A 12,191-nucleotide genomic window follows, 5' to 3' on the forward strand; every position below is an offset into this window, starting at 1 on the left:
CCGATTCAAAAAAATAAAAAATTGTATGGTCTTGTACATCCTGGAAGGACCTTTGGATTACTTCACTAAGCACCTAATTAAATGCTTTGCTTATCCAACAAAATTCTCCACACAACAATTAACAATCACCTATGGCTAACCAAAAACGTTCATACTGAGCACTAAAAACCATCAAATAACTTTAGGGTGGTGAGATATGCAGAGGCTTCACTGTACAATGGTCATTATAACTCAGGTACTTCCCATTGTAAGATATGTAATAGTAACATAACTATACAAGCTTCACATGTACAGAAGAGACTACAGTAAATGACAGTGACACATGAGTTCTATTGTATAAGATCTGTAACGGGTGGCAAGACTCCAAACACACGTTGATTAATGAGACTAGTGACCTTCTTCTGCAGTGTAAGTGTAGTTTCGTCTACGGAGTTGTGGCTGTGGCTCATATGGTTGCTGCAGATATATCTTTGTTGGATCATTGGGGTCCACATAACTGAAACCAGAGGCAAGAAATTAATGGTTAACCAATGAACATTGACACCAGAATAAAGCAATGCTTTTGACAAAAAAGTTATATCAACCAGTATATGTTCTGTATATGTAAAATTTTTAAAATTGTGCACAACAGACACATGCAATAGAATGTCTCCAGCATTTAGGTAGAGTCACAAGCATTGAAAAGTTTCCTTATAATCAAAAAAATCAGGACTTACGCATGGCGTAGAATTTCATCAGTTGCTGGTGGAGAACTAGGTAGAGGATCACAGTAACTTTGTGGATTGGTAGGAGGTACATTCAGCTGAGACTGCTGAAAGCTCCCCTGAGACTGCCTTACAGCTTTCAGCAGATTGAAGAACAATGGTACAAAAGTTCCACAACCACCCTCTTTAAATATAATTTTGAATGAGTGAGGAGAGTAAAGCGCCCTGTGTTCCCCATCTGGAACTACCTGAGAGCCCATGAACACTAATCACTGGAACTTTAAAAGTCACACATATGTACTTGAGGCCCAGAGTTAGAAGCACATATGTACTTGAGGGCCAGAGTTAGAAGCTTACTGGATGGACTTTGCCTGTGATGTTATTTGCAAGAAATATTGGCTGATTAAAACTTTCATCATGAATATGCAGCTGCAATGATAGAAGCTTACCGGATGGACTTTGCCTGTGATGTTATTTGCAAGAAATATTGGCTGATTAAAACTTTCATCATGAATATACAGCTGCAACGATCATGAAGGGTGAAAAAAGGCCAGAACAGAGATTGCATAATTTCTCCAACTTAAGAATCTAGTGGTTCAAAGTTTGCTGACATACAAGTGGCATGTCAAATGCAACTAAGTTGCCAACTGATTTGTTTGCAACAAAAACAAGTCGAATATTGGAGAGATGGATTGTCCCTTTGGCGGAAACCCTCCCATTAGGCACACTGCACAGCATAGACAACAGTAACAAATAGACATGAAAACAACAAGAAACGAGAAACTATTATACATGAATGAGAAATCCAAAAGCCACGGAAAATTTACAACCAACAGAAGTTTAACATTGGCAGCAATTATGATTACATGGACACTCTGACATTAAACATCGTTTACAGAAAGGCTCTCATCTCTAACATACGAGAATGGTAACATGTTGAAGAATACTCTTCCAGGGATAGGCATAACATCCATATCTCTTACCTGTGCATCGTTCTACTACAACTACCATTTCACAGAAAGGTATGAGATCAACCTAAGATCAACCTCTCGTACCTGACATCGCTCTGCTTCGCCAATAATACAACTTCCACAGAGCACAACATATTCAAACTTCCACAGAGAGGCATAAGATCTGTATCTCCTATCTGATACAACATTCTGCGTCGCCATTAATACAACTTCCACAAAATCACGACATATTCAAAACGCCGTGCTTCCTTCTACTTACGCAAAACAATCTGTCTTTACTGGTGCATGCACGCAAGCACCCACACACACACACATACTCTCTCTCTCTCTCTCTCTCTCTCTCTCTCTCTCTCTCTCTCGTACACATACCCGGGGATCTTGTCAATTTCGAAAACTACACCCGGCCGCGTAAGAAGGAAGACTTCGTTCTCGAATGGAAGGGGCCAGAAGGTGCCGGGCAGTAGAGGTGGATTGACAGCCATGATTATGCCGGAAAGCGAAACGATTCTTCTTTGTTTTTGCAGGTGACGGACTGACGGACGGGGGCGGAACGCTGCTACGAATTCGCGGGCCTCTCCAGAAAAAGAAAATGCGATGAGAAGAAGAAAAGAAGCGAGACTCTGGCTTGAACTTGCTAGCACAAACAGATAAAAGCAAGTTCTGTTGCACTCTCTGAGCCCACGCGGGAACTCGCGACTCCCGGAGTCAAAGCGTCGCTTCTGGCCTAGCCTTCTAAAACGTAACTTGCGCGGTGCTTCAAGCACAGATACACTGGAATGGTCGGCAAGCTATAAAGGGTCGGTCCCGATGACGTATTCAACGAAATCTCCACCAACGAAGCAGATGGCATATTTTTTTGGGGGATAGAGAGAGAGAGAGAGGGAGGAATGTTGAAGGCTAAAATGTGATGGTCGCTATTAAGGTGCATTTTGTAGCCTTCGCCACATTGACATTTGGTGAATCCCTCTCTTTGCGTGTTTACTTGGAGACATGTTGGCTAAGCATGGTCCAATAACAACCCCAACATTGAGATACGAAAGCCGAGCCTTTTAGCAGTAAATGCCATGGATTTGGAGTATTCGGAGGTGGTCAAATCTAGCATCATTGATTATGAGTAGGTCAAGAAGTCAATACATAGTGAACCACAAGCCCATAACAAAAAGAGAAGGCAACTCCTAGTAGACGAAGGGAAGAAGAAGACTTTGAGAGCATCCATCACATTCTCTCTAGCCAAAATCAAAGATAGGTATATTGACTACTCCTTGGCAAGCCTTTTCTTCTAGTTCATGGGCAAACGCCCAAGAGCATATGAATTTGAAGGTTGGTTTGATGAGATAGATGAAGCCGAAGCTCATTGTAGCTTTGCAAATTCATTGGCCACAAGTTCTATTTGGTTGTGGTGGGTTCGCCTGATGGTGGGTTCATGTAATGGCTTCGCCTAATGCATTGTTGAGCATAAAGGAAACCTTGTTTACCCCAAAGGAGAAGTTGCAATATAAGTATCCCATCTAGCTTACATTCCTAGCACTCCTAGATTGGCTTGATGGAAGGCCCTAGTTAAAGCTGTGGGACAAGTGCTCTTTGTCCACCATGTTTAAATGGTGTATCAAGAGCATAGAAGAAAGCCTATGTGTTGTTAGATAGGAAAAATGACCCCAACACCCCTCCTCCCCCCCCAAAAAAACAGATTATTGAGGTAGTCACAGAGCTATGTTTTCCCCCCTTTATCAAACTCACAAAGCAAAAAAGGGGAGAAGAAAGAAGGTCCACGGGATGGTCCATTGGCACCAAAGCTACTTAAAGAAGCAATGGCCTTGAAGAAAAGGGCCTCTTAGGGCACTCATGAGGATGCCTCAAAGGCAAATTCTAAAGGCTTCAAGGTTGGCAAATAGCCCATTAGAGCCTCAGAAGTCCCAAAGAAGGGAGCTACAACCAAAGCATTCGATGGCAAGGGAGATCAATGCAACAAGGACAATGTACAACCTAACAACGAGAAGCAGAAACTCACACAATCAAAAGGTAAAACTAAATTTCCCTTAAGAACCTTGCTAGCAAGCTTTTGCTATATTGCAATGTATATCCTACTTTGCCATATGATAAGGTCTTGTTAATTTTCAATAGCATGGGGCTATCTCAAAGCATAAAGCTCTTGACTTTGCAATGTGCAGAGCATTTGCTGGCAAAGGAATCAAGCATTGTGCACCAACGTTTTGAAGAAATGCAAATGGACATCATTGGACTTCAAGATGTCAAGATTTAAGAAAATCAACACAACATCTCCCAACTACTAGGTTTTATGGCATTCAAGGAGTAGAATCGAGAGAAAGATGGGAGGCTTTGCTCTTGTTTAGGGAAAATCTCAAGCCTTCACTAGTATAGAGAGATGATTTGGGAGGAATTGCAACCATACAAATCAAGTGTGGAGATGAGAGTTTGGCTATGAGATCAATATATGCTCCAAATTCATTAGCCACTTAAGTCAAGAACTGGGAAAACTTGGAGAGATGATTGAGCTCCAAGAATGCATTGTTGTTTGGAGTCTGGAATATGATAACCAACAAGGTAGACAAGTCACATGTTGGTTGGCTGCATTATTTATGAAGAAATATTAACTTAGGACAATTTTGCAACAAAACATGGTCATGTTGAATTATCTTTAGGCCTAACAAGAGCCATGTGCTTTTTACATAACATAACTAGTATCATGATTCTTCATGGAGGGGACTAGCTAGACCAAGTTTACATCTCTCATGATGGCTAGTGGATCTCCTTGAGTAGGTGCCTTAACTTATGGCTGAGGCGTTGGCTTTGGACCACTCTCATCTTTTTTTTTTCCCTTTAAATTGTTGATCCTAAATGGAAGTGATGAAAACTTCTCCCCCTCCCCCCCCCCCCCCAACGCCCCCCCTTTTTAAACTAAAAGTGTCCGCTAACCATCAAAATGGAAAGGGGTATAAAATAGAGAAAAATAAGCTTATCAAATGTGAAAGGAGTCAACAGAGTCCAAATAGGCAAAGAAAAGCAGAATTGGAGATAAATGAATTAATTAGGAAGTCGGATGAGATGAATAAAATGCTACATTTGCATTTCAAAATATCTTTGGCACCAAAATCCTTAGGTTGAACATCTCAACATAACCTGCTAAATTTTTTAAAGGAAAGTGAGAGCCATGCTCATTCTTCTGCGGATTGTTATATCTCCTAAACACTAAAATACCCACAAAGCAATGTAGATTCGTAGGCAAGTAAGTCAGTTATGTGCTATGTAAAATTCCATGCCACACAAATAATCTACCATGGGTAACTATTAAGGCCAACAAGCATGTAATAGACTAGATTATTTGACTTGAGAGAGGAGAAGGGTTGAGGTTACTGGTCCATGAAACATATGTGTATAACATGTAAACTAAAAAGGATCTCTCCTTCCTATGTATCCTAAACTGAGAGCACTTGTCTCTTTCTCCTCCTTTCTTGATTGATTAATTGAGAGAGAGAGAGAGAGAGAGAGAGAGAGAGAGAGAGAGAGAGAGAGAGAGAGAGAGAGAGAGAGAGAGAGAGAGAGAGAGAGAGAGAGAGAGAGAGAGAGAGAGAGAGAGAGAGAGAGAGAGAGAGAGCGAGCATGTGCATCATGCATGCGTGTGTGTATGTTACAACGAAGCAATAGCCATTTGAAGAGAAAACAATACAACATATTGCAAGAAACCCCACTTGATTGGGTTATAAGAAATAGGTGTCACATTATATAATGCTGCAAATTCCAAAGCACATATAAGAGGGCCCATGAAGTGGGGCATAAAAGATAGCATGCCAAAATCATTAGGATCACAAAATAAACTTTAATTATCAACAAGATATGTAGATGTTGCACTTGGTACCTACTATTGTCGATCGGCCAGGTAGATGATTAGCAAGGACTAATGCAAGCTCACATCTACTACAGGTGTCGAAGGTGCAACCTAGTTGCTATCCACCAAGAGTGCATAAAAAGCTACTATGATAGGGAAAAATAATCATGTGACTGGATCTAGCTTCATTATGATTGACATGCATGCATATAGCACCTTGCTTTTTAAGGAGACCTAAATCCTAGCATGTCAAATCTTGCTCTTCCACAACCAAAACCTATTTGTGAGAAAAAATAACTACTTTTCTTCTATATTCAAAGCTTGGAAATGTACCATGATTGCATCTAGAGTAAGAGGCTACACTAAATCAAGAGCTTGTAGCCACATGTGCAACCATCTTTGCATTCATAGCATAAAGGATATCCATAGCCAAACTTTCCTCTTCTAGGTGCACATCCCAATCTTGCTTTTTTGGTTCTACTAGTTGAGTTTTTCAAGAAATTGGGGAAATTGTGCTTCTATGGATTGCATGGAGTTAGGATTGAAGATTGTTGGTTGTAAACGTGATTGATTTGCTTTCTACATCATCGCAATTGCTCCCACACATTGAAATTACCAAATTCCTTCCCCATGATTGGTTCCTTTTTACCACATTTGATTGCTTTTTGGTGATACCATGCATATCTCACCTCGACCACCATGATTGCTTGTAGTAAAGACCACCATGAGTTGTGAGTGCATGGTGCTATAGTGTAACCACCATGGCTAGTGCCACACGCGTCATAAGTTTCCTACTTGATCTTAGCCACATCAACTATTTGAATTGGACAACACCATGAGTGCAAGTCAAAACCACCATGATTGTTGGACATCCAATCACTAAATAGCACTAGCTTAAGTCATCTTCCTATCTTCTATGTCCACCTTGAGTGCTTTTTATCAACGCAATTTTACCTAGGCACCTCCATACACCACCTTTGATTGAACATGTCCATCATATTATATAATGCACAACTTCATCAAAAAGTGTTATGTTGATCACAACAACTTTCTTGAGCACCACCACAACTACTACCATGATGATAGCTTGCATAACCATGAGTGGTAGAAATCACCTCCCATGTAGCTCTAGAATGGATCGATGAGCACCACCACAACTACTACCATGATGATAGCTTGCATAACCATGAGTCGTAGAAATCACCTCCCATGTAGCTCTAGAATGGATCGATGTGCACGATTCCTAGCATGGATTGATTCAACCCAACTTGCATTAATAATCCCAAATAGAGTCACTCAAGTCTTCTAGCATGTCCACAAAAAGGTAGAGATTCCATCAAAGTATTCAACCTAAAGTTTGTTGAAGTATTGAATCTAGCTCTTATGCTAACATTGGGCTTTGAAGTGTAATCTTGTCATTTAAGTCTAAAAAGAACAAAATTTGACTATTGAGTAAGATTGTGTCTTAAGTGCTCTTGAGCTAAAAAATTATCAAGTACCTTGCCAAAAAGATCAAACTTTAGAAAATCAAAGACCCTCATTACAAATCCTTAAGGTGTTGAAGGAGTCTTGACCAAGTCTATCTTACATGCATGACCTATGCCTCAAGGGTTTGACTGTGCTTGTAAGAGAAGGGACCAACGTATTGACTTTAAATAACTCTTAGCAAGACCTTGGAAGTCCATTGGACTAATTATTGAATCCAAGGATACCATGGACCCTAGCAAGAGTGTTATCAAGTACTCTCTATGGACCAAAAGACCATACTAACCCATAACAACTAACTACAACTTGGACCAAAAGAACTAATAGGGGAAAACATCAAAAAGCTAGATAGAACTTTAATCAAAGTCTACCACTGCATGCAAGTAAAAGATGATTAGAGAACATAAAGAATTCATAGATAGTGCTCGTCAAATCCTTCAAACTGTTGAGCAAATTGTCAAAGAAGTTTGTGAAAACTCTCAACTTTATAGTAAGGCATTCCAAATGATGTCCGGAAACACAATCTAAAATATTATAAGGATTCTAGATCTTCATCTACTATTGCATGTCAGTGCTAGTCATGGAATACATTTTCCTTCACAAGAAGGCAATATGGGCAAAATAGGCACAATAGATTTAATAGTTACCACCCTTCTTATTTCAATCAAAGATGTGCAAGTTATACTCACAAGAATCAAAAGTGCAACCAAAATGTGAAGCAACTCAAGTGCTACATTTGTGGAATTATATGGCAACTTGGTAACATATGTCCTTAGAAACAGAAGTCTAATGCACAACAAAATTGGCATTGAGTTCAAGCTTAAGCTATACAACAACAAGTAAATAGTTATCATTGCTATAACCTTGATTGTAATGATGATTGTATTCTATCGATGATTATTATGAAGAATATGAATCTCCTTTGGATGGAAGTATTGAATCATGGGAAGTAGATTTTCCTTCTTTGATGCCTATGACTATGATCCATCTGATGTTTCTTCTATCACATCTTAGAGAGAATGCGATGTTTCCTCTGATTTTGCATCTAACGACTCTTTTAACAATGAAGCTCTAGAAGCACTAGAATTTTATTCCTACCACTCTGATGATTAGTCTTATGCTACATGAGATTTATCTATTGAGTTTTCATATGCCTCCTATGATTCCGATGACATTTACCTTGAGCTTGAAGATTGTGAGACTTTCTTAGAAGAATTTTCCTCAAATAATGATTTAAAAGAATATGGAACTAATGAGTCTTACCCTATTGTATTTGAAGTAGATATATTGGAATCAATTTGTAAGTAAAGAAGATGAGCTTGATAGTAATTCTGATCTTTCTCTTGTAGAAACAATTAATATGCACAGGTTTCTTTCACATATTAAATCCTACTTCCTTTCACATATTAAATCCTACTTCACTTCTCTAAGCTCCTCACAAATTCCTTTAAGAAAAGCCAAAGAAAAGATTAAGCAAGAATTGTTTTCCAATTTGAATGATTTTCCCAAGACTAGACTCTTAACCAATGAAACCATGAAAAAGGTAAATATGTTTGTTCCCCACAAGTTGGAACAAATCATACATCCTCGATCTCTCCAAAAATGCATGGAAGAAACTATCACACATGCATGAACACTCCAAAATGATCTCAATGAACTCAGAGCAGCCATGCTAACTATTGCCAAAGCTTAGTTTATATCTAGGAGATTTCAAGTTGCCTATAGAAATGTAGCTCATGCAAGGTCTTGAATATGATCTCATTATAGGCACATATGCTTTACAAATATTTAGTCCCTTAATACATTTTGGACTAAACCTGTGACATTCACCTACAAAAGAAACCACTATTTCCCTTCTACCTAAATTTGGTAGAACCACATTTACTATCTCACAACTTCTTAATACATTAAAAGATTAGAAGATGGAACAATGGCTACAACATCAATTGCACAAGCATATCAACAGCATTCAAAAACTCAAGGAATAACTTTTGTAAAAAAAGTAAATGAATTGCTTCACCTTGGTCTCATTGAGTCAAAAAACTCACCATGGTCTTGTCAATCATTCTATGTTAAAACAAATATTCGAAATAGAAAAGAGGTAAAAAGGGGCTAATCGTCAACTATAAGCCTCTATACAGATTTTTAATTGGTCATGGACATCCCATCCCCATAAAAGACTTATTAATCACACATATCAAGAAAGGCAAGTTTTTTAGTAATTTTGTCTTAAGTTTGGGTTTTGGCAACAATCGATCAAGGAGAATGATAGATACAAAATAGTTCTTTAAGTTCCACAATGACACTATCAATGGACTGTTTTGCCATTTGGCATCAAAACAATCCCTACATATTTTCAAGGGTGGAATGATTCTATTTATGGCAAGTTTCCATTTTGTCTTGTGTATATAGACATCCTAGTTTTCTTCAAGTCTATTGAGGAGCACTTATCATCTCATGCAATTTTTGGCAGCAATAGCCAATGTAGGAATGTTGCTATCTCTCACTAAATCTATTATATTTCTGTTTACATAGTTCAATTTCTAGGTTTAAAGATTCATCATAAGAGCATGTACTTCTCAAGATAAAAAAATTTCCAAACATCCTACCCAATGTTAACATGCTTCAGCAACTTCTTGGATGCCTGAATTGGATCAGTTCCTCAATGCCAAATTTGGCATTCAATGTTGTTGATCTTTATCCACTCCTTTGACAAAGCAATTTCCATTGGAAACCACATCATATTGAAGCTCTCAAGCAAATCAAAACCCTTGTCTCTCAATTACCACCATTCTCTTTACCATTCAATCACCCTCTTGTCATTTATTGTGATGTTTTTGACATTAGTTGGGGAGTTTTGTGTGAGGAAACTTCGGAGAAAAACATCAACAAAAATTTACAAGTTATCAGATATGCTTTCTGGTATATATACTCCACCTAGAAAAATCACCCATCTTACCAAAGAGAAATTCTTGGAATCATAAAATGTATAAATGCATTTAGAAATTTTATAGAAATTTTCCTTTTTATAGTAAGGACAAATCTCCAACATGTACAAGGGTATCTTATAAAAAAAGCTTCAATGAAGATAGGTAATAAAATACTACTCCAATGGTTAGATGAGCTAGACAACACTTTTTAACATGTAAAAGGAAAAGATTGTCCTAGCAGATCTACTCTCATGAAGGCCATAGACACCAAAGACTGATTTACCATAACTCTCTATCCCGAATTTACTTTCCAAGTGTAAAAGATTCCTCCTTATCTTCACACCATGGAAAGACATTTCCACTTACTTTAAAGATTCTTTGCCTAGTCTAAGCCATAGTGAACCACATTACTTTGTAATCTATATAATGGCTTAGCCAATTCACTTGTAACACATAAGAGAAATACATAGCAGTTCTCTCCTACTCACTCTCTAGTGCATGATCTTCTTTATTTTCTTTCATGCATCTTGCTTTCACCACCATAGCTATGTCTTTCAGCTTATTCTTACTCTCTACTTCTTATGTTTCCATTTAGATGTAGTATGAGCATTGAGTGTATCTTTGATGGGAGTCATGAAAGTTTTCCATCCTTTTTGGAGTTTCTTATTTGAAATAGAGGCTAGTTGGTTGGAAAATTAAGAGAATTGACAAAAAATGAGGACAATGTTTGGGAATTATGGTTAGAAATAGTACTCCTAAAGGGAGATCTCTTTTGTGCGAGACTATGCATAAATCTCAATTCCAAATCTTTTAGTTCTAGTTGCAGACTTTCACATAGTTGAGTAAGAACCACCATTTTATCTATGAGAATAGTGATAGCATATTGAATCCAATTCAAGCTTTGCATTTCAATAGACCATGATGTATTATTTGCAAGTCTTACATTGGCAAAGCCACTTTGTATGTATGTCCTTCATACTAACTCAAATTCCATTGGAATGAAAATCATATTGGTTGCATTTTCAATTAATTTTTTACAATTTTGGCATTAGAGAATGCATTTTCAATTAATGTTTTACAATGTTGGCAAACTTCTTGAAGAACATTTGAGTGATCTCACAAGCTGCACAAAGGAACTTAGAACCAAGTCGTTGTGATGGAGAAACCTTGAGAATAGGCTTGAGTTGCTTAGATCATAAAAGAGGAAGAGATTGGGAAGAGCTGGAAGATGTAGCTTGCAAAGTGGGGATAATGATTGATTTTTCTTATCATTGGAAAGTTTTAAGGGTTGAGGTGACTAAAGCTCTTTTTTTAAAATAGGACCAAATGTCTAGCTACCACTCTTTATGAAGCACCATGTTAGACTAGTTTATGATCTTAGGGAGATATCTTTGAGTTCTATCATCAACTTTCATAATGATCATCTTCCCTTTATCCTTGTAAGTCTTAATACCTTCAATCACTCCAGGGATTGCTAAACACATACTACATAATACCATCCTATATTGAATGGCTAGATGGGCACAAGAAGCATTCATATCCAGACCTATTGTCCTAATGTGAAGCATGAGCATTTCACCTAAATAAGGATCATCTATAGAGATAACATAATTAATCCTAAGCTCAAAGAATATCAAAGCATTTGATAGAGGAGAAACTGTAGCACCTACCATCATATTTGTGGATTCTTTATGAGTGTTTAAGACAATGGCCATGCTTGAAATATTCAACCTTTTCCTAAACAAAGGAATTATTCCTATGGAAATATGACTTGAAAATAAAGGATTTTTTTTTCCAATTTTATGCATTACCAAGGACAAAAGATTCACACTTTGATAATTCTAACTAGTATCTCCAATAGTAAGAATACCATGATCTTTGACATGCAAAGTTGAAGCTCTAAATGTCAAAATACCTCCTTATGCATTAATATTGGCTACTTCAAATTTTGGAAGAATCCACTTCACTTGTGAATTTGCTTCATCCATGAAAATGGTAGAATTACAACTCTTTATTAGTGCTCAAAGAGACCATTCGTTTCAAGATAGAGGCAAAAGAGTTATTACCTTTCATCATTATTAGAGGAATTATTAGGCTAAGGAATTATGCACTCAACCTAGGCCAAAGACTCATAGCCTAACATGCCTCATGCCTTCTAACACCATGGCAATCTGGCAATAAATGGCAATAGTCTCACTAAATGGTTGGAAAGTAGCCCCAAAAACTTCAAACTTAGCTTTTTTTGCACAAAAAAAAT

The 12,191-nt window shown here is 37.7% G+C and overlaps 1 protein-coding gene across 1 annotated transcript; it reads right to left on the reverse strand.

Moving 5' to 3' along the window:
* Positions 1-218: 218 nt before the first annotated feature.
* LOC148011035 (classical AGP protein) lies at positions 219-2,424 on the reverse strand. Its single transcript, XM_087672043.1, has 5 exons — positions 2,045-2,424; positions 1,320-1,431; positions 1,154-1,225; positions 717-952; positions 219-496 (listed from the first exon to the last, which is right to left on the reverse strand). Exons 1-5 carry the CDS (start codon positions 2,155-2,157, stop codon positions 388-390), a joined length of 642 nt encoding a protein of 213 aa, XP_087528169.1. The 5' UTR covers positions 2,158-2,424; the 3' UTR covers positions 219-387.
* Between the last annotated feature and the right edge of the window lie 9,767 nt (positions 2,425-12,191).

This window comes from Lygodium microphyllum, chromosome 29, assembly GCF_053477565.2.
Source record: "Lygodium microphyllum isolate KBCC chromosome 29, Lygodium_microphyllum_v1.1.10, whole genome shotgun sequence".
NCBI classification, from domain to species: Eukaryota; Viridiplantae; Streptophyta; class Polypodiopsida; order Schizaeales; family Lygodiaceae; genus Lygodium; species Lygodium microphyllum.